The sequence below is a fragment of the Sarcophilus harrisii genome, chromosome 4 (genome assembly GCF_902635505.1).
Source record: "Sarcophilus harrisii chromosome 4, mSarHar1.11, whole genome shotgun sequence".
Classification (NCBI taxonomy): Eukaryota; Metazoa; Chordata; class Mammalia; order Dasyuromorphia; family Dasyuridae; genus Sarcophilus; species Sarcophilus harrisii.
In genome coordinates this window covers 261,793,410-261,820,877 of record NC_045429.1, presented here as the reverse complement: position 1 = coordinate 261,820,877, position 27,468 = coordinate 261,793,410, and the positions used below count along the sequence as shown (strand labels likewise).

Below are 27,468 nucleotides of genomic sequence, written 5' to 3'. Positions count from 1 at the left end.
ATGTAAAAAGTTAATAGAACTAAGAAAAAGAAGAGATTAGAAAACACTTGGTGATATTATTGATGTGGTGTAACTCCTAGGGAGGAGGTTCCATTAACTCTAAGGCCACCTGACTTTGGGAATACTGTAGTTCCACAAACAATGCTGATTGTCTGACAACAATCTGTTGGGCAGTAATAACAAAGTCTGAGACGATAATTAGGTGTGTCCCAGACCACTCCCCAATTGTACCTCTAAAACATAAGATTAGCATATCAGTGACTTGAAGTACCTGATCTCTAACTTTTTCCTATAAATTTATCTTCTTGCTCCTGGTTCTTTGCTAAATTCTTTTGGAACTTAGCCTACTTTAACTGGTATTTTAATTATAGTAAACTTTGGTCTATCACTTGAAGATGGCTCTGATCCTGCAAATTCTTTTGAGCCACCTTGTATCACTGGCCTGGAATCACAACTTTTTTGAGATCTCCTTGAACCCCAACAATTAATTAGTGAAAAAGCCTATAAAAAAAAAAAAAAAGATTGACAACCTCTTAAAGCAAAATAACTTTTGGAATTTTAAGATAAAATACAAATGTAAGGATTATGTCAGTCTAGAGGTGAACCTATCTCATAAATAATAGTTTATGATTAACTAAAGTATAGTGCCCCAGAGCTTGGAGATGAGGAAATGAAAGCATAATGCCACAGACTTTAATACAGTGTTCGGCACATTGAAGGTGCTACTCCTTGACTGATAACTGCATAGAATGGCACAGACTCAGAAACTTTGGTCAGGGAAAAGTTGCAAGTTTATTGAAGAAAGAAAATTTCCATATACCTTCCCACAGGTGAGTCATATCTTGCCAGAGCAGCACTGGGGATTTTGGGGAAAAGAAAATAGGTGAGGTGTAGTAGTCATTTGAATTTTTAGATAAGAAACAAATGCTTATAACTGTTAAACACCTTGTTATCTTTGTAATTACATTTCATTGAACAGTGTACAAAGGAACAAACTACACAGGCACATTAATTTTTGTAGGTGAAGAAAGTAGTAGTAAACCATTTGAATGACTTTGGAAAGAGGAAGAATTTAAGAGTGTCTAAGTTTGGATTTGAAGGATTTAAGATATAGCCAAAATGATCTCCAATGAAATCTTACATTCAGATACTTACTTGCAAAATAGACTATTAATGGAAATTTAATCTCCAATTCTCAAGGTTGAATGTAAAAACTATACTTATTCCATCTTCAAAGTTGTATTTTGGAGCATCTGCACTATTTTCAAGAGAATCATTATTGGCAATTTGTACAAAGGCAAAGACTGAGTTATAAACTAGAAAATCCAGTCTGGGGCTTAATCAGATTCTTCATCAGACATTCAGTTCTAGAGCCACCTGCAAGTTATTTAAACTCTTTGAATCTCAGTTTCTTATCTATCAACAAATAATGATCATTAAACACCTACTTCTAAGGTTGGTATGAGGAACAAATAAGAGAATACCTGTAAAGTGCTTTGGCACTATAAAAATGTCATTATAATTATGATCACCAGTTTATATCCTTTAAGAAAAATAGTGAGTCAAAATATCTGCCTGATAAGTAAATGGTAATTGGGGGTGGAGGGACAGAAGCATTTTGGGGTGGTATAGCTTCTGGTTAATCATCTTAATTTCATATTTTTAGGGCTCAAATGATACCTGATCAAAATTTAAATGATTTAATAACACTATAATAATTGTGATGAGTGGAGACATGTTGAATTTTGTATGTATGTAGAAAAAACAAAAAGAAATGGATTTTGAAAGTGTCCAAAAAAAGGAGTTGAGCAACTCATAGTGATGAGTTCAGATTACATGCCTATAGCAAATGCTAAGGATCTGGTTTTTGTTCTCTAAAGAGATTATCTTTGAAAAGAGGTTAGCTTATTTCTCTCTCCCTCTCCCCCACCTCTCTCTCTATCTCTGTCTCTGTCTGTCTCTTTGCCTTCCCCACCCCACTCCCCTTTTTATTTCTTCATGCAGTTTTACTTAATTAAATTGGAAGTCAAGAAAGATAATTTTTTGCTTATTGACATTATTTCAAAATTTTTCTTGGACTACGCTGGATTTGAAGTAATATATAAGTAGAGAAATTTAGTTGGAAGGTAGATAGAAATTTGGGACATGTTAAGTGATTCAATACACCTCTTGTATGTAGTAATAATAATTATTGGTGTTTGTATAATTAGTAAATTTTGCAGATCAAGGCAATACTTTCATCACAAAGACTGATAGTTCTTTATCCTTCATTACTTATAGTAATAAGTCCAATGAGCTGTGTCTAATGAATGGTATAATCCACATTTGAAAGTGGATTTCTTTCAACAACGTATATTTGGAGATGTTTGTGGGTCTATCAAGGGCAGAGTGTGATTCAGTTATCTTTGTGTGACCATCGAAGGATTTGATTCCAGGAAACTTTTCTGATATTTGGGAGTAATTTGAAAACTTCTATCTTTGAAACAAACCAAAAAAATCTGAAGCAATAAGTGACTACTTGAACAGCTAATGCTCTGGGCTTTTGCTTTTACTGCTTTGCCTCTGATATGAACCTCAGAGACAGATGCATCAGAAAAGTTTCATCATACCTCAACTAGAAAGAGATGACTAGATGAGAAAATCCTTTTGGTGGACCAAAAGGAGTGTCTAAACCAGATGATGCTATAGACAAATGAGATTCAAAGGTCATTTGACCCATCACTCACTATAGCAGAAGAAGGGAAGGCAGCACAGAGAAGAAAAAACAAAACAAAACAAAACAAAACAAAAAAAACCAGGAGCCATTTGAAGGAGTCCAAGAAAGACTCCTAGGAATATGGCACAGCACAGATCTTGTGGGGTTTTGGCCGTGATGTGAATCCACTGTCTGCAGTGATATCCAGATCCATAGTAGAGACTCCAGGAGATGGGTGGAAAGTGAATTTTTGAAGGAGACTGGTAAAAAACAGGAATAGCTCCATTTTGACTAGGGACTCTCCTGCACACATCCTTTGACCTACAAGAACAAATGTGGCTTATAGCAAAATTAGCATTCATTTAAAAAACCAAAACAGAATAAAGTAACATAAAATGCTTCCTATATACCATATGACCTTAAGGAAGGAGGTACTTTATCTTGATCCTTACTTTCCCATAAGTAAATAATCTAGAGAGATGGTCAAACTTCTTGGAAGATACTGAGATTCTAAAGAAAGAGGGGAAATCCATGTCATCATGGAAGTAACTATAAGTTTTTACTCAAGGCCTGGTCTTTGACAGCAGGAGGACAGTGGTAGATGTCTCTGCTGCACATAGACCAGACCAGATATTATATTGAAACAAAACAAAAAAAAGGCTTAAGTATCAAGAAACAGCTCATAGTTCCATGGGTGGGTATATGTAAATTTTCCCATGGTTACTATATTACTGTTTATAATAACTAATGACATATGTCAAGTTCTCTTGTTTTCAGCATATAGTAAATATTTGTACATATCTGCCTATTTCTGGTTCAGTTTACGTACCATTTCTTACAGGAAGCCTTTCTTGATCTTCTTGTAACACTCTCTCTCTTAAAATTACTTTTGCTGCTTTTTTTTCATATACTGTATATTTTCTTACTTTTGTCCATGCTGAATCTTCACCAACCTCCATATTCCTGAATTCCAGCCTTCTGAACTATTGGACCTACTCTCCATTCGTTATATCATTTTTTTGAGTTAAAATAATAAAATAAATGAAAAGATCTCTGGGAGTTGTGGAAATCGAAGGCCTAAAACAGTACATTTAAATACAAAGCTGAAACAATGAAAAGCACTAAGAAAACTCAACCAACCAAAAATGTGAGAGAGTAATAGAAATTAATGAACAACTACTCCATGGAATACGATAGAGAAGACTATAATATAAGGTATCATCATTTTAAGATATCATTTTATACATAACAGGAGAAAAGAAAGCATAAGAAATAATTTTCCATCAAGAAAAATAATTAAATGATTGGTAAAGAATGTAAATTATTGAGAATGTAAGGTATTGACTATCACAATTATTAATCAGTTATTTGATAAGTATTAAGTGCTTTCTGTTCCAGGCATTATGCTAAATATTGGGTATAAACCGAGAGGCAAAAGACAAAAGCTCCAAAAACAATTAAGTACAAACTTACTATATATAGAATAAATTGGTAATAATTAACAGAAGGCTAGCACTATAATTAAAGAAGATTAGAAAAGGCTTCCTGCAGATGAGATTTAGTTGAGACTTGAAGGAAGTCAGGCAATTCAAAAGGCAGAAATGAGAGGAGAAAAATACTTTCAGTTATGCGGGACAGCCAGTGATATAGGTTATAGGGTGATGTTTCATTTGTACGTGATGAGCTTGATGCTTTAAGTGCACAGAGGAAAAAAAAAACAACCACACCTTATTTAATAACAAAGCAAAAAAAAAATTGATAAAATATGACTCAGTTTTCAAGCACACAAATTGATATATAGAATTGATAGATGGCTGGAACTTCAGGTCCTTCAGTTTATTAGTCTGTGTTTTAAAACTTAAAGAGAGTAAAATTAAAAAAAAAATACACCTGTTTGGAAATTAAGGGATGATTAAATAAAGATCTGATTTCATATAAGAAAGATTTATTGAGTTTTTACTTCATAAGTGAACGATTAGTTATAAAATACCAGAAGACTGATTTAAATAACTAAAAATGAGTAGTGAGATTATTGGGTCACATGAACCACAATATAAAAGACTAGGCATTTTCTTTGATCTCCGAGACCTCTCAAACCCATTTTAAAACACATTATCCACCAAAGATAAAATAACTATCTATTTCTATGATGTAGGATGTGCAGAATCCCCAAATCCATGATATAGGATACTCAAAAAAGGGTTTTTAAAAATCCCCCTTAACTCAGGAATCGATGGCCCTGAGCTTACTCATTATCCCTCCCTTAGTTCCTGTACTATTTTTATTGGTTGTAAGGCTGCATTTGCACACTCAAGTGTACAACACAAGCTTATCTTCTTTTCCTTTTTGTAGTGCCCTTAGAAACCTGGTTCCATGTTGTGGAAATTTGCTCTGGTCTCAACAGTCATCTTGGCTAAGCCTTCAGGAGCAAAAGTCAGATGGTTTTGCAAACCAGGAAGCACTTTCCCCAGCTCTGCTTTCATCCAGTCCACCAGAGAACTGAGGAAGATGGAGTGGGAACAGATCACTAGGACAATATACAGTATATGTTGGAAGCTGTGTAATATTCCACAAATCTTAAGGGAAGAGCACAGCATCCAGCCTGGGGCCAGTTCTGAGCATCCAAAAGTTCCTTGGACCAGAGATTTAGGCTGGTGAACATGAAATGTTCACCATAAGAAGAAGCTGAGACATTTTGAGATCTAGCCCCAAAGGAAATCACAATCAGAGGGGAGGAAGGGAGTGATAAGGAAAATAGGAAGGTGAAAGAGATTGGAAAGTACCAAAAATTTCATAAGGAAAAAAATGCAAAGACCTTGGACCTAAACAGATGAATCAACAGGAAAACAGTAGCAGAGCGAAATATTGAGTCCAGATCTCGTAAATAATTTCAGGCATCTATGCCTGCAACATGAAGGAAAATTAGCCAACTCTTAATGAGACAAAGGATCCTGTGGAATTTGAGGAGAACATAAAGCTACAATATACTTTTCCTGAATGATTTAAAAGAGCAATTAGAATTATGAGAGGAAAATATGAACAGCACAGTAAAAATAATAAGAATAAAATAATTTGTCTGTAGTGGCAAGTCTCAACAAAGAAACAAAAGAGAGACCAATATATTGGAGATGCAAATATATAGAAGTCAGGCAGTTCCTCAGGCTATTTGGAGAAAGACTTCTAATTACAAAGAAAAAGACATTCCAATAAGGCAAGACTGTTGCATCCACCAGGAAAATTTGACAATGGAAAAATGTGTTCCAAAGAGTAAGAGAGTTCAGGATACACTTCAGGATGATCAATGAAAGGTTAAGTGCCTTGCCTAGAGTCCCATAGCTAGTTTGTATCTTGAAGTCAGATTTGAACTCTTGTCTTCCTGATTCCAGGCCTAGCACTTTATCCACTTTCACAGATTAGCCCAGCCACATGGTAGGACCCTCTCCTATCACTTTTCCAAATACCTTTTGAGGATGATTCTAAGTTAAAGGAACTTAGTAAATCCTTTGTCCTCTGAGACTAGAAGAGTATTTGTCTAGCTAGAGAATTCTAATGATCAGCAGGGGATGAGAAGTGGCTTTATGGGGTGCAGATGTTCCTGAATGAAAAGTTTTACTATAACTTTAGGACAGTGGTCCTTTTTTTATTTTTTAATCCTCATTTCTTTCTTTCTTTCTTTTTTTTTTTTTTTAAATAATAGCTTTTTATTTTTCAAATACATGCAAAGATAGTTTTCAACATTTACCCTTGCAAAACCTTATGTTCCATATTTTTCTCCCCCCTAGGTGGTGGTTGTTCTTTGGGAAAGTGATATTTTTGGGGCTGTATGGAGTGAGTGAACCAGCCCAGATGGTTGGGTGGTTGATTGGCTGTTGTCCTTTGTTCTCTAAGTTGACCAAAATGACATCATTATGTTAGAGTTGAGTTACAGTGTGTCCAACTGTGGCTGATCAGACCAATACAAGCTTGAAATGCTCTGCCACAGATTGGACAGAAATAGTCCCTAGGAACATTAAGAGTGATGTCTCACTTTGTGCATCTTGCTTTTCTTCTGAGCTAATTCAATTTTCTGCTTTGCTCATAGAGCACTGCATCTTTTCTGGGGGCATGCTATGCTGGGAAGTTTTGTGCCAGTGTCTCCCATGTCAAACAATCCAGCCCAGATAATGAATAGGTGTCCACATACCCCATGAGAGAAGTGTGGAGTGACATAAAACATAAGAAATGGATAAAAATGTTGATCTGTCTCTGAGTTTTTAGAATGTACCTTATTATAGATAAAATGTGACAAATATAGTACATTTGTTTCTTAAGCTTTACAGTTATAATAATTTGTCCATCATACACTTCTGAAACATGATTGGCACAACAGAAGTAGCTTGGTATAATGAAGAGGTCTGGACTTGAAGTCAAGATGGTTTCATCTTTGGATGCTAGTGGCTTTGGATAAATTGTAGAACTACTTTTGGTACTCAAATTCAAGACAATGTTGTACAAAGTACTTTTGTAATCATCAAAGTGATTTTTTTCCCCAGCTCATATTTTCATAATTTTTCTTGATTAATAAAAACACTTTTCTTTTCCCCTTAATTCTCCCATTGAAATAATTTAATATCTTTTTTCAGACCATGCAGAAATCACCATGGAAAGTAGGAAGACAAACAAGGCTTCTTCACTCCTGCTTCCAGACTCTGTAAACTCTGATCTACTCTATGTGTGGTGATCATTGCTGTAGCCAGCACTGTTCTCTGAGGATGGGAAGGAACCCAGAGCAAACTCAGCTGCTGCCATCATCTGACTGCTATGCTTGATTTCACAACCTTATTATAATTATAATTTATTTTTCTTGGTATATGCTCTCTGTGAACATAATAGCAATACAAGCCTGACCTGGATCTACACAGTCACCTGTGAACATCTCCGTACACCAAATATATATTCTATACACCAAATTGGGGGCTTCCTAGCAGCTAATGTCTCTGTGTACTTACTCCACTAAAGCCTAGGACATAAAATGAAATTCCAATGAAAGGAATTTAGTGATCTTTATCACATGAAACAATGAACTCTCCACTACTGCATTCCTGCCTTACTTGTTCTGAAAAAGAATAGAAACAACCCAGGATATAGTCAGAGGCTAAAGGTTTACTCCTGGCTCTTTTGTGATCAAAGAACAGCTAATTGCTGCATCTATCAAACTTCTATTCACCCACCAATGTTCTTCTTTTGTATTTAGTTAGTATCCCAACTCTTCTACAAGAAATTCCCATGCTAATAGTGTTCTTGTCACTCAGTTATTCATGAAAATATCCAAGAAGAGCTCGCTGGGTCATTGTCTATCTTCCTAGTCTTGTAGTTTCGCATCACCTTATATCTACTTGTTACCTAAATTATCTATGGGTCCTAAATGGAAATCTTCTAATTCTAAAATCTCCACTTCTACCTGTTTTATATATTTGTTTCAGTCAGAGACTGACCTATACACATTCTCCAACCTAGGGTTAGAGGTGTGTATGTAGAGGGGGTGACAGGTACACTTGGATAATTTCACTAATGATCAAGGAGAGGATGAAAATATTTCTAATCATCACTTATCTGAAACTTCCAAACAGGGAATATAATTTTTTCCCCGTGAAAGTGGCAAATATCCCGATACTGAGATGGTAGGAAATAACTAGGGATGCTTTGTCAAAAGCAGTTGATATCTTGATTTTGTTAAAAAAAAAAATGTCCTTTAAAATTTTTTTATTACAAAGCAAGATTCACTGGGTAGAAGAAAGGGGAGGAACTATTTGAAAATGAATGTGATGTAAAAATAAAAATCAACAAAAAATATTTAAAACTTAGTTTCTTGGTATTGGATAGACGTTACCTTCACATAGCATGGATTTGTAACAGAGCAGGTTATCTCCATAAATTTCATTGATGATGTCTATTTAGCATCTTGGATTTCTGGGATTTCAAGTTAAGTGATATTCTCTCAAGCACTGAGCATAGTACCTCTTATTAAATGTTTGTTCCCACTTCTTTCTCACCTCCCAGTAGACAGATGCATGATTATGTCTGGAGTTGTCTGATTCTGATGTCATTAAAGGAGTTTTAGTACTTAAGGTGTTTATTGGTAGTTTAGCTTCATCTAGTTCTCATTTCAATTTAGACTCCAACTCTTAGTTTGGGGCTTCCACTGAAGAGAGGCATTTCATTAATCAGTGAATTTATCAATAACTGGAGGAGACTAATCTCATGGACAAATAAATTCTCTGAAGAAGATCAAATCAGAATTCTGGCAGATCCAATTAAAAAACATGATTTAGACTGAGTAACCTCACCCCTAGTCCCCTCCCCACCTTAGAAAATAATACTTATCTTAATTCAATACGTGATAAGCTAAATGGGACTACTTGTTCAAAAATAGAGAACTGAACTAACAGAAAGTAGGAAATCTGAAAATTTGGAGAGTTTCCAGTTCATACCACAGGTGTGGTATGAAATTAGTTTGGTAAGATTGTTCTTTGGGCACCTTCATTCCTGTTTTATTTGTACTGTGATAGTGCTATTAACTCAGAATAGACATAACTACCATTTTTGTATCCACCCATTTTTCATTCAGAAATTAGCTTTACAATGCTTGCTGCCTCAGGTCAACTTTTTAAAACATTTTCAATAGACAGCAAAGCTGCCCAGCTGTGGGAGATGGGAAAAAGAACTCATGGGGTGTCATAGGCAAGTGTAATCCATTTCATTAAGGTGTAAAGTGTTCACCCACAGAATTATTTTTTAAAATGGAAAATTTATTAACTATTAAAACATAAAGGACACTTTTATTTATATCTAATATTATTTTTAATTAATTAAAATTTTCTTTTAAATTTCTTTTAAAAGAAAGACAAAAATTCTCCATTTTTAAAAGATTTAAATATATGAAAAGCCTATGCTTGTTCTGCATAGGTAGTGATGAGACTTGGGAAATCTACCTTCTGATATCTTAATTTATTTGCTGACAAGGAATTAAAATCAGTTGGTTTTTTTTGTGACTGAACAATGAATGATAATAACTACCTTAGTTTATCTCATACATTTGTTTTGTGGGATCAAATTAAATAAAATATGTAAAGTATGTAAATGGACATGACTATAATTATAATTAATCACTAATCCTACACTTTCCCAAACTTAATTCATCAATCTGTCTTCTGATCTCATTATCCAACTGAAATTGCTCTTTCCAAAGTTGCCAATGACTTCTTGATTGTCAAATGCAATGGTCTTTTCTTGGTCTACCTCTTTCCTTAAATTCTTTATGGCATTTGACACAATTGATCACCTCTTGTATATTCTCTCCTTTTGGGATTTTTATTACACCCTTTCTGTTCCTATTTGTTTAATCATTCCTTAGTCTCCTTTACTATTTCTGCATTTGTGTCATGTCTATTATCTATGGTTCCCCCTACCCCCAAAGTGGCTGTCCTAGGTCTCTTCTCTTTTTTGTCCTATATGTACTATTGGTCATCTTGTTATCTTCCATGGGCTGGGTTATTTATGCAGATGTTTCCCAGATCAATATATGCAGATTAAATCTTTTTCCTGGACTACAATACCATACTGACAACTTTTTGAACTTCTCAAATTGAATGTCCCATAGATGTCTCAAACTCAACATGTCCAAAACAACTCATTTTCTTTCCTTCTTCACAATTTCCTTATTATTGCATATATATCCAATTAGTTGCCAAGATTTGTCAATTGTATACTCACAGCATCTCTCACTTACATTCTCTTCTCTCCACTCATACAGCCACAATATTAATTCTTTCCCTCAGAGCCTGTTGCTTGGACTATTGTAAAAATAGCTCTCCAACTGTCCCTTCTACCTCTCCCCATTCTAATTTACCCTTCAGTCAATTGCCAAATTACTTTTCCTAAATCACTGGTCAAATCATGTCTCCACTTGTTCACCTTTTGCCTCCAGAATCAAACCTTCTTTATAAAATGATCCTTTCTTATATTGTCCCAGTGTTTTAAACACTTTACTCCTTTCCAGGCAGTCTATGATCCAGTTACCTTGGCCTAGTTGATCCTTGCACAAAACATTCCATTTTATGTCTATAATCCCTTTGCAATGACTGTTTCAAGTTCCTGGTATATTCTCAACTCTGCCTTTGTTTCCCTCTCTATTTAGGACCCAACACAAATCCTTTTATAGGTCTTTTTCTCTGAGATTGCCTTTTATTTTTCCTGAATACATATTTTGTGTACTGAATTATTTACATGTTGTTTGCCTTATTTGTAGGTGAACCTTTTGAGGAAAAGGCCTATTCTTAGCACCAAATAATAAATTTTTGTTGATGGATTGATACTACAGGAAGGTGAAGGATAGATAATGGCTTTCCTGTTAGGTTCAAGAAAACGTTTAAATCAGTGCAATTTAAATTGGTTAAATAGGAAATAGGCAATTCATTTTGCCTATAAATATTTATATTTCCTTTAACCTTTACACTAATTACAATTTTAAAAAATTAGTAGTTATAATCGCACAGTTTTCACAAACGAATTGTAATCACAATTGCATGTGATTAATCCTAAGCACAAGGAATGGATCAATATATGTTTCTGTTTTTTTTTTTGTTTGTTTGTTTGACTCTGAGCTGCATTCCAATTGTAAATTTGTGACCATTTGTGACTCGGTGATAACTCTGAAAAAAGGAATAATATTTAAGAGTATAAGCTTCCTATTTTAACCAGTCTATTGTGTGAAAGTAATATCACTGATTCTAAAAAATAAATATGAAGAATAAAACCTCGATTAGCATATTTCAAAATGAGTATCCATTGAGAGACAAATATCACATTGTTCTATTGACATAGCAAATACACTCAAGGTGTGTTTAAAACACCTGGAGGATTAGAACCATGACTCCTTCCAGCTATAACATTATGAGCTAGGAATTGTATTGGCTGCCTCACAAGACTGAGTGAATCTGTGCTTTGTCTCTACTGCTGCTACCAATTAGGAAAGAAGAAAGAAAGGAAGATGGAATTGAGGACTCTGCCAAGAATGATGGCCAAAGGAAGCCTAAGAATGTGGTTTACAATGTTTTGTTTTGTTTTGTTTTTCCCCCACCTCATCTTCTGAGTAGTGAAGGCTAATTATGATTCGATCAAATTACAGTTTTTGATTTTCCTCTTTCATTTTGCAAATATTTGTAGAAGATACATCATGTGTCAAGCACTAAAGCTATGTGGGTACAAAGATGAAAACTGATATAGTCCCTGATATCAGGAAAGATTAAAGAATAATTGGAGACATATCACATAAAAATAAAATAGTACAAATAGAATGTGATGAGTGAGAAGCACTGTGGTGTACTAGAAAGTACATCAGATTAGGAATCAGAAAATCTAAATTTCAATATTGGTTAATATACTTAATTAGTTTTGTGACTTTATCCTCAGTTTCCACATTTAGAAAATTAAGGGGTTGTCCTGAATCAGGGGTTCTTAACATAAGGCTTATAAACTCTCTAACATACATATGTGTATGTGTTTGTGTGTGTATAATATACACACACACACACATATATATATATTTGATAAAATTTACTTCAGTATAATTATTTCATAATCCTAAGGAATCCATAAGCTTCACTAGATAGCTGAAAGCATCCATGACACACAAAAAAATTAAGAAGTCTGTCCCAGTTGATTATAGGTTCCTTTCATTTTAAAAAAATGAAGAATCTAAGTAGCTTAATGGAGATACAAAGTTGTAGGGCATTGAGAAATGCAACTTCTGTCTTGGGAGAGGAATAAGGCAATGGTTGGTGATATGAACTAGGCCTTACAGGAAGGAAAGATTTCAATACAGTAAGATAGGATTTATACAGCTGGAGTTATGATGAACAATTAGAATTAGTTTTGGCACTATGTACATTTCTGATGAAGGAAAGAAAAGGTTTTCCTAATAAAATATCTTTTTTCAGGTATAGAAAAAGAAAGGAAATATTAAAATCATGAAGAACTCAGGATTAACCCTATGTACAGGCAAGAATTGGCTTCCACCTGCCCAGGCTTATTTAACCCTCATTTATTTTCTAAGTATGGCTTTGCTATCCATCCACTTGACACCGTGTCTACTGTACAATTTAGCTATCCCTTAATACCAAAATAGAAGAAAAAAGTGGAAAGTGTATGATAAACTTTGTTCACATTTAATTATTGCTAGCACCAACTTTAGCTTGATTATGTAATTATCAAGTTAAATAATAGATAGCATAATACAAAAAAAGTAAATTGTTGGAAAGTCCAATGACCAAATGGTTTCCAAATTTCCCAACTCTGATGTTACTTTGGCTTCCCCACTGAATCCTAGAAATGAAGGATTATATGTTACCTGCTGAAAAAGGAAGGAAGGCACCTCTCTTGACAAATTTTCCTTCCACATTGAGGAAATGCTGGGGATTGAAGGTGTGAGGTTTTTCCCACTGGGTTTGGTCTTGAAGTACTGAGGTTAATAAGATAATGGTCTCAGTTCCCTAGAAATAAAATAGTCATTAATAATAATCATGAAGAAGTAGTAAAAAGCTTCTACATGTTCTTTCCTAGAATGTGACTCTTGATGGTTCATATCAGGGCTCATGACCTTTGAGAAGTAGCATACCAAATTTCTCTTTATTCATCTCTAAGCACTCTTCTACCTTGTGCCCCAAAGTAGGTATCTCTATCTCTTTTCAACTTCTTTTAATATGTTACCTCCCATTATAATGTAAATTTCTTGAGGACAAGCATTGTCTTTCCTAGTATTTGTATTTGTATTCCCAGAGATTAGCACAGTGCCTGGCACATAGAAAGTGTTTCATAAATGTTCGTTGAGTGACCTAGAGGAAATGGCAACAGAACCATGGTAACTTTTTGTCATCTTTTCAGTAAACCATTCATTGAAAACAAATTGTTTTTTGAAAAAAGACAAATATTGGATTTTACTTTCTTGCATCTTTTAATAGATTAAAAAAAAATCATATCAGTCTACCTATTTGGAATCCTCATGGGCATATGCAATAAGATATGGGTCTAAATCACTTTCCTGGAAATAAAAAAAAAATTAATTGTGAATTGAATAATCAGCAACAATCATTGACCCTCTAAGATATGAAGAATAGGAAAGAGAAATGTAGGGAAAGTTATCAATTTTGAGTTCAGTTTCTTTACCAAAAAATGTATATAAGCTTAACTAGATATTAACAAATTGCTGTTTGAAACTCCATCTGCATCTCCCTAATTTTCCCTTTAAGTACCTTTTAAAAGTGTTTTATTGATGTTCTTTCAAAAAAGATTTTTTAAAGTATATATCATGTTGAGAACATTGTCCAGGCATATGAAGCTTTGATAAGATTACAGAATTTGAGCCTTTTTTAAAATTTTTTTTTATTTTATTTTTTTTGAGCCTTTTTCATATATATATATATATGTGTGTGTGTGTGTGTGTGTGTGTATGTATGTATGTATATATATGTATATATATTTATACATATATGTATATATCTATATGTATGTAGCCATTTAGTCCAAAGATTCATTTTACAGATGAGAAAATTAAAATGTATCAATTAGCCTTTATTAAGTTCCTATTATGTATGTGCAAGCAGATGTACAGTTAAGTGGTGTAGTAGCTAGAATATTGGGCTTGGAAGCAGAAAGACTCATCTTCATGAGTTTTAAAAAATGAGCTGGAGAAAGAAATGGCAAACCATTCTAGTATCAAGAAAACCCCAAACAGAGTCAAGAAGAGTCAGATAAAACTGAAATGATTAAATAATAATAAAAATATGTATGCATTATGGAGATATAGAAAAGATAAAAAAGGTTGTAACAAGTACTTACTATATGCTAAGCATTTTCACATTTTTTTCCCCACTTAATTCTTACATCAATCCTGGAAGATATTTTGTTAGATTATATAATTAATTATTATATAGATATAGATTATTAGGTTATTATTATAGATGATTATCCCCATTTTACAATTGAGGCAGACAGAAGTTAAAAACAACAGCAACAAATTACCCAGATTCACATAGCTAATAAGTGTCTAAGGTTGGATTTGTATTCAGATCTTGGCTACTATTGTCCACATTTTACAAATGGGAAAACAAGCATACAGTGATTGTTACTGGTCCAAGGTCACACAGCTAGGGTGTCTGAGGTAGAATTTGAACTCGTCTTTCTGACTCCAGTTAATTAGCAGAGGCAGGATTATATGGATAGTAAACAACATCCAAGTATGTCTGTTTGGGATGCTCAGATGAAAATCTGAGCTCAGACTGGAACAGAAGGATGAAAGTAGACTGGATTGCCTTCAGGAAATTTCAAAGCTTCTTGGTGAGTGTAGGCAGACTGTAACATATAACCAGTGAGGAACTCTGCAATATATGATAGGGAGAAGATATGGGCTGGTCATAGGCAAAGGCAAGAAATGAGCAGTGGGTAGCCAGAGTGCTCCATTGTTACCCCACATTACAGGGAGAAATTAAAGAAAGTTTTCAGTGCATTGACTGTGCTCCTGTGACAAAATTGTGAGATGAATTAATAATCATATGAGATATTGGACACAAATAGGCAATCTGTAATAGGGGAAGGAACAGATCTATTTTAGTATTCAAATTGTAATTCGAAGACTCCATAGTCTTGCATCATTGAAAAAATTTGAATTTTTTTTATCGTGAAAATACATGAGCTGATATGGATGAAATAATTTAATCTCAGGAAAAAGAAGCCAAGAAATTTCGAAGTGTTATTAGAGCCAGGTGCACTAATGCAAATAAATCTACTAAGTATGCATATTGTCATGGATTAGCCCAAAGAGATATCTCCCATCCAGTGAGTTATTTCAAAGCCATGTGGCATGACAAGTGGGTAAAGGCAACAGGAGAGGCTGGATGTCAGGGAATGTGTTAAAGTTTTAGACATGTCATTCCTGTTGCTGTTTTAACAGCAATTTCATTGTAGGAGCCATTTTGCTACAATTCCTCTGTTTGTCCATGGGAATAAGGGAGAGGAAAAAACAAAAACAAAGACAAAATTCTGAATGTAAGGAATCGAAAGTGGCTCTGTTTCCATGGATCAGGTTGAAAATAAACATGGAGATGGACAGACTTGAATGAATATTATGATATAGACTTAAGTGGAAAAGAGAAGTAGAATAAATAACATTATTAGAGTAATGTAAATGGAAACAATTCCTAAATACAGCCAAACCAATTTTAGTCCCAAAGAACATATAACAAAGCATATTTCTCTCCCCACATAGAAGAAGTAGGAAGTTATGAATGTTGAATGTGGTCACTATTTTGCTTATTAGTTTTCTTTGTTATATAGAAGTGTTCATTTGGGAGGTATATTAAGGAATGTAACTGTTATGTAAAAAAAAAAAAATACAACAAAATCATCAATAAACACTTTCAAAAAATAAAATTGAGAAAAGGGGAAGAAAATTGCCATAAAGAACTCAGAGGAGCTAAAGGAAAAAATGCTGAGTCAACATATATCTTCTGATACTTAGTATTTGTATGATTTTGTACATGTCACTCAATCTCTTTTAGCCCCATTACCTCATCTCCAAAATAAGGAGATTGAACTAGATGGTCCCTGAGAAGCCTTCCAAGTGTAGATTTATTATTATATATTTTAATCTGACGACATGTTCCTCCAATGAGCTCCTTTCCTTTTCTTGTATTATTTTTCTTGTAAAGATCACATCATAATGATGGCATTGTTTCTCTAATTTTTGTTTGTTGGAGTACCTTTATCCTCTTCACACATTTTATATTTTGATTCTCTTACCTTTGGAATGTAATAATTTTTAAAGATGACATCTGTGGTAGTTTCACGGGACACACTCATTGGCAGTATACTAGAAAATCTCTGAATTTCATGGATGACAGCATCTGTATATGGCATTTGAGCTCGATGTTCCATTCTAGGCTGGGCTGATCCTATAACTTTGATGATCTCATTTTGGACTTTTTCTTATAGAGTGAATGTGGAATGGAGAAGTAGAATAATTAGAATATACATGGGCATATATGTGTATATATGCATATAATTGAAATGGGCTATTTCATGTCTGGTGAAGACACCAAAAGTATACTCAAACTGAGGACTCCATTCAATGCTGTTTAAATTCCCACATACTGTTAGCATATAAAGAACAAAAGAAATTATATAAAATTCTCTTAATAGTTTCCTCAACTGTTCTTAAGAAATTCATGCATGTTCATCAAGCCAATGTTAATTCAAGGTTTAGTATAAAAAGATTTACTCTATTATAATCTGAGTGGTCTAGAAAAATCATCCATAGTCAAATCATTATGACAGTGGATAGAAGGGAGACATCAGAAGATGAGAAGCAGTAGTATAATAGACTGCAATATTAGAATTTAAGACTTGGTTACAGTTTGATCTTTGATACTGAGTAGCTATATGACCCTATGTAAGTCACAACCTCTCGGTGTTCTAGACAGAAAAGGTACAGACCTCCATTGGTAAAGAGAATTCCTTTATCTGAGAATTCTCTTTATAAATAAAATTACAGGTTCAGCCCCCACCCCTATTCTAATTTATGCAAACTATAGGGGAAAATAATAAGATATAAGGCTTACATTTCTTATAAAATGTTCAAGATTGTAAAAAATAATCATTAAAAAGCAATAAAAAATGATGATTAGTTTTCACAAAGTCCAAATATTGGAACAACACTGTCAGAGGAAGTTTAATCCAGCAATAAGGCTCATTTTTAACAATATCAAAATTATATATTAAAAAAAATGAGGAAAAATGGGAAGAAGTGAGAAGAGGAAAGGGGAAGAGTAAATAAATCTAGGAGATATAAAATCAAAAGACATAAATACAAAATTAATTTTGAAAAGCAATACAGGTCTAGGTCCTTACTCTGGATCTCAGGATATTTCATCATGAGTAGAATTCCCCAACGTAGGGTAGTGGAGGTAGTCTCTGTTCCCGCAACAAACAGGTTAGTAACAAGGGCCACCAAGTTATCATTGCTGAAGCAGTCATCAGATTTATTTTTTTCCTGAACAGTAAAATGGGTAATGAAGGATAAAAAAACAGCAACAACAAAAAACCCGAAGTTCATTCCCAGATAGAATGATGACAGGCAGGCACATTTACCCAGATTTCAGACTAAGCATTTCATTCATCTTGACTCTTATGGAATTCTAGATAATAATGATTCAGTGGAAAGTTTCAGGAGAGAGACAGAGAGAGACAGAGGCAGAGAGTTAGAAAATGAGAGAGAGCTTGAAATTTATTTATAGATGAAATTATCTATTAACTATTAGTTCAGGAAAGAATATCTTAAACCTTCAAAAGAAAATGGTAAGAAATATCAGATATCTTCTATGCTTTTGGTTTTGACTGAGAATAAAAAAATCTAATAACATATAGCTAGGAGTTGCTTAAAGCAGTTTTATATATAAAAGTATATATATATATATATATATATATATATATATATATATACATATAAATCAGAATCTCAGAGATGGAAAGGAACATAAGGATAATGCAGTTCAATAATTCATAGAATCATAGACTTAGAAATGGAATAGATCTTAGAAGTCATTAAGTTCAATCTAATTTTACAGACAAAAACAAATTCAGAGAGGTTAAGTAACTTGACAGACATACTGCTAGAAAAAAATATGAGGCAGAATTTGAACTCAGGACATCCTATTTAGATAAGATTTTCTTACAATACTGCCAGATTACATGCAACTAATATTTGTTTAAACATCTATATTCAAAGAACTGTGCTAGTATGTTATAGGAACTCAAACACAAACAAACAAATGAGCCAATAAATGAATACCTAGCTAGATGGATGGATAGATAGATTAGAAGAATAAGGAAAATAGCTTCAAGGAGCTTGTGTTCTACTGGGGGAAACAATCGAAACACAAGTGAATAGAATAAATCCAAAATAACTTCAACCAGACAGAGCATTAATAATTGCTTAATTAATAATTATTAATTGGGTTGGGGGGGTGAGGAGGAATCTACAAGAACTCTTAGAGGAGGTTGCACCTGACTTATGCTTTGAAGAAAATACAGATTCTAAGAACCAGGAATGAAGGGAGTGAGGAAGGTCTTGCATCTCAGGCATGAGGGATCATTTATGTAAAGATAAAGAAACAGAATATGAAAATGGAGGTCTAAGTAAATGTAATAATAGGAAATAAGCCTGAAAAAGTAGATTGATATTAACTTATAACATCTTTAAATATCAAAAAGAAGATCTTTTAAATTTATGGTATCACTTAATCCAATCTTCTCCCTAATTGATGTGATTACTATATTATCTCATTTCATCTCTGAGCACAAATAAGCAAATGGGGGAAAGACAAAGAAAGGCCCATAAGAATTAATTGTACCAGGTATTAACATTGTTAGTCTGGTCAACTGGCTATCTGAAAGATCTTTATGAAAATACTTTTGATTAAGGCAAGCCCCAAAGCAAAACTTTAGTACCTCCTGTCGTCTGATAAGAAAGGCATCGATGAAACTTCTTTGGTCATTTTTATCCAGTTTTTGAAGATGGTCTAAGAAAGTCATCCTTACAAAAGAAAACAATTCATCTCTATTCTTGAGTACTGTTTTATGATCTTGTAGAACAAACCCCAAGGCTGGGAACATATTGAAAAGCTAAAGGAATAAAAACAGCAAGATAAAATAGACATAGAATTTTGGAGCTGTAATAACCTAACCCTACCTCTAGCATGAATCTCCCCTACTAAATCCCCAAGAAGACTCCAATCAATCAATAATTTTTTTTGTTTGTTAATTTATTTTTTTGAACATTAACTGTATAACAACTGTACTAGTTGCTGGATATAAAAAGGCAAAGAACTTTGTAAGGAGCTCCTTTTCTGTAGTAGAAATAACGAGTATACACACAAAAATAAATGTCAAATAATTTAGAGTGGGGATGAAAGGGTCTGGAAAGGCTTCATATAGGAGATGGAATTTGAGCTAAGCTTTGAAAAAAACTAGGGATTTAAGGAGGCAAAGGAAAAGAGGAAGAATATTCAAGGAATGGGGAACAATCCATGAAGGCTCAGACACAGAGAATGGAATGTGTGTATGAGAAAAAGCAGGAAGGACCAGTTTAGTCAATCTGGGCAGCATAAAGGAGAGTAATATGTACCCAGTAATAGTAGGCCAGAGCCAAATTATGAAGTTTTAAACATTTTTAAAGCTTTTTTAAAAATTTAATTTATGGAATAGGGAGTTAGTAAAGCTATTTGATTAGGAAGTTACATTGTCAGAGCTGAGTTTTAGAAATATAACTATCAGCTATATAGAAAATGGATTAGAGAGGGGAGAGATTTTAGTCAGGATGACCACTTTTAGGACACTATTGAAATAATCTAGACTAGAGGCAATGAGGGCCTGAACAAGGCCATGTGACTGAAAGGAGAGACATGGACAGATTTGATGAGTATTGTGGAAGAAGAAATGACCATAATTCAATTTTTTATGAAATGCTTCCAGTAACAGGGAAAATATGTGGTGTTAGGTCCATGTTGTTGTTAGATGATCCCTTTTTTTTTTTTTTTTTTTGCTGAGGCAATTGGGGTTAAGTGACTTGCCCAGGGTCACACAGCTAGGAAATATTAAGTGTCTGAGGGCAGATTTGAACCCAGGTCCTCTTGACTTCAGGGCTGTTGCCCTATCCACTGCACTATTGAGAATCTGTCTTCCTGTAATTTACAATTATAAAATGATTGAATCTCAGAACCATAAGAAATCTCAGAGACCATCTAGTCCAACTTGTGTCTAAATCTTCTATCATTTTAGGTTTTTTTATACTTATGTTGTTATTGTATTTCAGGCATATAAGTCATAAAATATTCATAAAATGGAAAGTCAAAATTTGGAGCACGTCTCAATACATACTAAAATCATCAAAGAAAAAGGATAGACATACAAAAGAACTGTAGGATTATCTGATAGTTACACATTGTGTTTGTATATCTCATTGTCCTCAGTAATCTGTCTTTATAGTTAATGAAGTTGACATTTCCTAAAGAGAGGAGTGTTTTATAGTGACTTTCATATTATGAACTGCTAACAGGACCTATTCTTTTATTCTTCTATGATACAAGAAGACATTTTGTCTATCTATCCCAATCTGAGAACCTAGACATCAGCAAGTGTGACATTTGAACACCCTCTTGAGAAAACATTATGAGCTTCTCTTAACGATCTTATGTTAGCTATCAATAATTTTCTTCATATCATTCCAGTTTTTCAAAGAATTTACTCTAATGAATCAATTTCTGAACTGAGATTCCCTTTTCTTACATTGGGAAAAGATGGGTCAAAAAGAGCTACTATAGAACAACTGAGGGGAGCTTATATAAAGTTTTATTACAAAGTACTCATTTGTATTAAATAGGAGGGCTGAACCAGAAATAAGCATTTTTGGAAAGGATAAGAGTCAGTTGATTCAGAGGAAATACTACTAGATTTAGAGCTAGTGGAGTCAGGGTTAAAATTCCAGCTTTACCACTTGCTATGTAACCCTCAGGCAGATCACAATTTCTATGAGCCTGAGCTTCCCAATCTGTAAAATGAAAAGATTGAACTAAACTATTTCTGAGGTCCTGTCCGTTTCTATCTCCGGGATCCTGAAGAAGCACCTACTTTTATTCTTTTGATTATTTAAGTGTACTACATGAGGAATGACATTTGACAAAAAATAGAGACAATTACCATAATGCTAGGACCTCCTATAAGTCTCACATTTTCGCCAATCAAATATAGAAGTCTCAGGAACTGAGGATCTTGGTAGTCAAACCTCTTCCCAAGCAGGACTGACACAATGATATTCGCTACAGAAGCATTCATGATTGTCTTGGTCTCAAATGGCTTCCCTGGAAAATAATTTGTTAGTTGGGTCATACAGATTCACCTATATTTTTTCTGCATAACTAAGTGCTGAAATGTATTTATAGATCCTACAGAATTAATGATAGACTGAATCAAACCTTAAAGGATAGGGAGAATTTTCTTGGAGAATTTAAACAACATAATGCAATTAACCAATAAGCATTTATTAACAGCTTAGTAAAATATGGGCTTTGGGACTATCATCTATTTCAACTTTCTATTTTATAGTTAAAGAAGAAATGACTTATCTACATTTGTGCAAATAGTAATAAGTCAAGGGTTCTATTATATCATGAATAAAAGTAACCTTTTTTGATTATCTATGGTTTCATTATGCTCTAAATGACAGAGAATAATGAAATGATGATATATTATTTGTAAGGAGAAAAAAACCTGGATTTTATAAATGTGCGTAGTATATAGATGGGTATATTGACACACTCTAGGTAAGTATTCCCATTAATCCTTCCCCTCATAAGATAGAAGTGGTCCAGTGGGAATGTTGTAGTAGGGTATATTGAGCACACTAGGACCATATTCCATGCATGACTATTCTTGTTATTTTATTTTGTTCAAAAACCCTGCTTTTTGATCAATCAACTCACTTTGATAGGACTCAATGACTTGTATTAGATGTTGACATTCTTCCATAATTCTCTCCTCTATGACTCTCTTGCCCATGCCAAAGTTTCTCAGAGTCGTCAAGCTGAATCTCCTAATGATTTTCCAGTTTTCACCATGAGAAAAGACGATTCCTAAAAGTAGGGAAAAATCTTTTCCAATGTTTACTTGTTCAAAATGCAATTTATTGGATTAAACTCAAATATTATAAAATTCTTACTGTATGCCCAGAAAATAATAGGTTTTGTGGGGCATATTGGAAAGCAATATTAACTAGTATTTATATAGCACATTAAATTTTGAAATATATAATATCTCATTTGAACCAAAATGTTAGAGACTGCGTTTTTGATTTCATTGTTCCTGGAAATGTCTAGGCAAACAAAGTCTTTCTTTTTATGTGACATCTCTGAAACTTACAGTCTTAGAAAGTTGGCTAGGATACTGAGAGAATAAGTCAGTTGACCAGCATCACACAATATATGTTAGATGTGGGATCTGAACCCAGGTTTTCCTGGCTTCAAGGATATCCATCCACTATGCCATGATGTCTTAGAGATGAGAAAATTGAGGCTGAGAGAGTAGTGACTTACTCAGGATCACAAAATTAGTAAATATCTGAGGTAGGATACAAACCCTGCTCTTATGTGTCAGGATGCCCCTGAGAAGTATAAGATCTAGTCCCTACCCTTAATGACCCTGTACTAGTGCTTGTCCCAGGGCATCAGAATGCAAAAGGTATAAACTTTCATGTTAGAACAATTTTTTGTCATGCTCTTCCATGGTTATAAAGAAAATAAAAGTAGTAGAAATAGGGCTTATACTGAAGCCTTCTGACTGCAAATTCAGTGTTCTTTCCACAAGATCTTTCTAAGAAACCTCATCACATTTGAGTCATAGCCCCACCTAATGGTTTGATAATAGACTGGCAAAATCATTTCGTGGAATGAGTGTGAGCAAAGCGAAATTATTTCATGCTTCTCAGACTAAAGATATTGCATTTCCCATCTATTTTGTTCATGTTAAAGTGTCCTAGAACATTCATTTCAATTCCTTTTTGGGGGGTTTGTGTAATTACCTTGATATATGTGGAAGTTGCAATTGAATTAGTGGAGTCAATAGTTTTGTTTTGATTTTCTTTAACTTTAATTTTATTGCTGAATCATTCACCTTGAGGTGAATGCCTTGGGTGTTTGCTTCTCAAGAATCAACTTCCAAAGCTTTCCCCCCATTTCAGAGATTAGGAGGGTGTATACCACTGACTCTGGCCCTGACTCCACTTGACAGATAGGTTGATCCAAATAGATAAATCACCTACTCCTGCAGGGAACAAGTTTATTGACATCTATGAGAGGCAATATGATTTAGTAGTTTGAACATTGGAATGATAAACAAGAGACTTGAATTTTAATCCTACCTCAGACTTAAAACAGTTAATTTTTCTGAACCTCAGTATTTTCTGTGAAATGAAGGGTCTGGGCTTGATGAATTATAAGGTTCTTTCTCCCTCTAAATCTACAAATCTGAAGATGACCAAAAATTTGTTATTTTACTGTCTATTTCAAATGATTGAGAACCAATAAATCCTAGATAGAATGTACATTCTCTTAATTATTTCTTGATAGTAAATTATATTTGAAGGGACAGATAGGTGGATAGAGTTCTGGGCCTGTAGTCAGCAAGACTCATCTTCCTCACTTCAAATCTACCCTCAGGCTATTTACTACTGTGTTACCCTGGGCAAGTTACTTAACCCTGTTTACCTCAGTTTTCTAATCTGTAAAATGAGGTGAAGGAAATGGCAAAACTACTTTTGTAACCTTTGCCAAGAAAACCTCAAGTGGGGTAGTAAAAGATTAGACATAACTGAAAAATAACTGAACAATAAAAGTAAATTATTTAATCAATCAGAAATAGAAATTTAATTAGTTGAGGGTTAACTAAGAAATTTTATTACGTACTCTAATGGCTTCCCTGAAGAAAGAAATCACATCAATCCACATCAAAATCCACATCAAAAAAGCTATATACATTGTGTGTGTGTGTGTGTATGTGCATGTGTGTGTGTGTGTATTTAAGTAAGTAACTTGCCTGAAGAAGTTAAAAGTGAGAGGAGTTTCAAGATAATCTAGAAGCAACTGGGTGTAGTAAATGGAACACTGGACCAGGATGACCTGGGTTCAAATCCTGCCTTAGACATTAACTATTCACTCTGGATAAGTTACTTAATCTTTTGTGCCTCAGTTTCCTCATCTATAAAATAAGGGGTTTGGACTTGATGGCCTGTAATTCCTTTTCCAGCTGCACATCTATCAAACTCTGAACCAAATTTAACTCTCTCATTTTTAAGAAAAGGAAATTAAGGAACACAACATTAAATGACTTGTCCAAAATTACACAGGAATAACTTGCATTCAAAATCAAGTCCTTTGACTCCAAATCCAGGATTCTTTCTTCTGCTGCATCTTTTTCTTTCTTTCTTTCTTTCTTTCTTTCTTTCTTTCTTTCTTTCTTTCTTTCTTTCTTTCTTTCTTTCTTTCTTTCTTCCTTCCTTCCTTCCTTCCTTCCTTCTTCCTTTCTTTCTTTCTTTCTTTCTTTCTTTCTTTCTTTCTTTCTTTCTTTCTTTCTTTCTTTCTTTCTTTCTTTCTTTCTTTCTTTCTTTCTTTCTTTCTTTCTTTCTGCAATTGGGATTAAGTGATTTGCCAAGGGTCACACAGTTAGGAAGTGATCAGTGTCTGAGGTCAGATTTAAACTCAGGTTCTCATGACTTCAGGGATGGTGCTCTATCCACTACAACACAGAGCTACTACAGTCTTTTTGATTTTCACTGTAAGCATCCCATCAAGTAACTCCTTTGTTCACTGACACAACTAGTGATGTCAAAGTAATGTCATGTAGGTTGTTGAAAGGAAAATAAAAACACAAAGGTGTGAAAAGGCAGAAGGACACACAGAGCCTACAAGGAAGTAGAAAAGTGAATATCCTAGGAAATATTTTAATTATAGCCTGATTACCTTTTCCTTCAAAAATTTTTTCAAAAATAGGCACATGGGCCCTCTCTCCAAACTCCTCAGAGTGGTTTACCAGTGCATCTTTTACTGTCTCATATCCAGATAGCACCACTACCTTCTTGGGACCCATCCTCAAGCTGAAGATGTTGCCATATTTTTGGGAGAGCTTTAATACAGGAAAAAAAAAAAAAAAAAAAAAAAAGAAAGCATTTTAGAATGTGCAATGCAGTGCAAAGAGGGCTGGAGACAGAGGTAGGATATCTGGGTTCTAGTCCTGTCTCTGCCAAATCATGAGCTGGTGTAAATGATAGCTTAGATTCTTCCCAAGTCTAAGATTATATGATCAAATCCCCAGTAGTGCTTTAATTCTCCACTTTGTCTTTAGGACAGCAACTGCCAGTTCTTCCTTCTCTGCCTCCCTCCTGCCCTCAGCATACATAGAATTGGGAAGCCTCCTCACTCCCTTTTAAACAGGCCTATACTTGATTTTCCAGTGTATCTGACAAACAAATCTGTCAAAGAATAACATGAGTTTATATATACAAAACAATGCACATATGTATACATATACTCTTATTTTTGTACAATGTATTATGCAACAGGCATATTATCATTATTATTATATAACATGAGATCATATTGTAATGCTGGAGAAACTGAGGCAAGATAGAGATTAGAGAGTTTTTAATATTTTATATTGGATCTCTGAAAGGGAGAGATTTACTGGGACCAAAAGGAATCCATTTTAGATCCCAGAGCTGAATGAGACTTTTGTCTCCAAGAATACAGCAGCTTTCCTTTCTCTAGGTTTTTTGCTAAATTCTCCTAGATTTACAGGGGTTCTCAAACTACGAGCCTCGGGCCAGATGCGGCAGCTGAGGACGTTTATCCCCCTCACCCAGGGCTATGGAGTTTCTTTATTTAAAGGCCCACAAAACAAAGTTTTTGTTTTTACTATAGTCCGGCCCTCCAACGGTCTGAGGGACAGTGAACTGGCTCCCTGTTTAAAAAGTTTGAGGAATTGAGACTTCAATTGGCATTATAATTACAATAAACTTTGCCCCTTGACTTGGATATGGGTTCAAGTCTGCAAATTCTTTGAGATACCTCACAACACTGGTCTGCAACCCCCAACCTTTTGGAGTTTCTTCCCAACCTCAACAATTTCACTTACATTTTTCCAGAGCTGTGTGGTAGAATTGCCCTGTGTAGATTTTCTGGGAGATGAGTGACCCTTCCTAAGTATGATTATTCCCACTGTTCTTTTTGTTCTAACTCTACTCCCTCACCAAATGCTGTACAATAATACCATCAACTAATAACCAATGACATGCAAGCAGAAACAATTAAGTAACACTGAATTTGTTCAAGACCCAATTTCATTTAGTTTAGTATCTGTTATTCCATGTTCTTGGGCCATGATTTTGAAAGTAAACTTTCAATGTTTAAATTGCTAATTTTTACCTGTTGCATGGTTTGGTAAGGCTTCTTCAGATTAAGTATGTGCAGGTTTCCAATGATTGGCAAAGGTCTCGGTCCTGGAGGAGAATATCTCTTGAAACTCTTAGTCAGAGTGAGTTTTATATTTAGAATTAAAATCAAAATCAGACTCAGCCCTGAAAGTATGGAAAGCAAATCAAATTCACTCATTTTCTATGAATAGTTGCTGGGTTACCACACCAATGGATATGGCAAGATGGCAATGGAACAGAGTTGGCAGTTGATGGTATTGCCTGGAAGCAAGAAGAAGCCCTGCATACTGCTAGCTGTTCCCTGTCAGCCCTCCTTATTTATAGGGAGCAAATAAGTAAGCAAGTGAGTTTTAGTGATCATGGTAAACGTTTGCCTCCTGGGTTGGTCTCTGTTTCCTGTCTCACTTTCTTAATCCCCCGATTTACTTATTTTCATACATAGATATAGAGTTTTAAGTCATTTATAACAAGGATTAGTCTTTAAAATAAAAATTTCAGAGATAAAATGAATAAATTTAATCTTAATTTAGACTATAAACTTAGAGTGAAATGTTTTGTGCCAGCCTTTGCTAGCACAGAATTTGCTACTGAAGGTACAGTGGAAAGAGGGATGAAAGTAGAAGACCCCAGTTCAAAATTTGGCTCTCTTAATTTGCTACTTGTATGATCTTGGACATGTTAATTAATCTTTCTAGCCTTCAGTTTT

At 34.3% G+C, this 27,468-nt stretch overlaps 1 protein-coding gene across 1 annotated transcript; it reads right to left on the bottom strand.

Annotated features, from left to right (window-relative positions):
* Window positions 1-571: 571 nt before the first annotated feature.
* Window positions 572-27,468, bottom strand: LOC100919174 (cytochrome P450 2K6-like). Its single transcript, XM_031964736.1, has 9 exons — window positions 26,755-27,468; window positions 25,294-25,456; window positions 22,264-22,413; window positions 21,482-21,642; window positions 19,235-19,408; window positions 17,636-17,777; window positions 16,529-16,713; window positions 13,083-13,224; window positions 572-3,016 (listed from the first exon to the last, which is right to left on the bottom strand). The coding sequence occupies exons 1-9, from the start codon at window positions 26,938-26,940 to the stop codon at window positions 2,829-2,831; spliced, it is 1,491 nt and encodes a 496-aa protein (XP_031820596.1). The 5' UTR covers window positions 26,941-27,468; the 3' UTR covers window positions 572-2,828.

Bases quoted from the DNA above. Each gene is read 5' to 3' on its own strand.
- LOC100919174 (XM_031964736.1), bottom strand. From the start codon at position 26,940: ATGAGTGAATTTGATTTGCTTTCCATACTTTCAGGGCTGAGTCTGATT. The intron at 25,457-26,754 runs GTAAAAATTAGC...CCTGTATTAAAG, and splicing joins CTTACCAAACCATGCAACAG to CTCTCCCAAAAATATGGCAA. The intron at 21,643-22,263 runs GTGAGTTGATTG...ATTATTTTCCAG, and splicing joins AGTCATTGAGTCCTATCAAA to GGAAGCCATTTGAGACCAAG.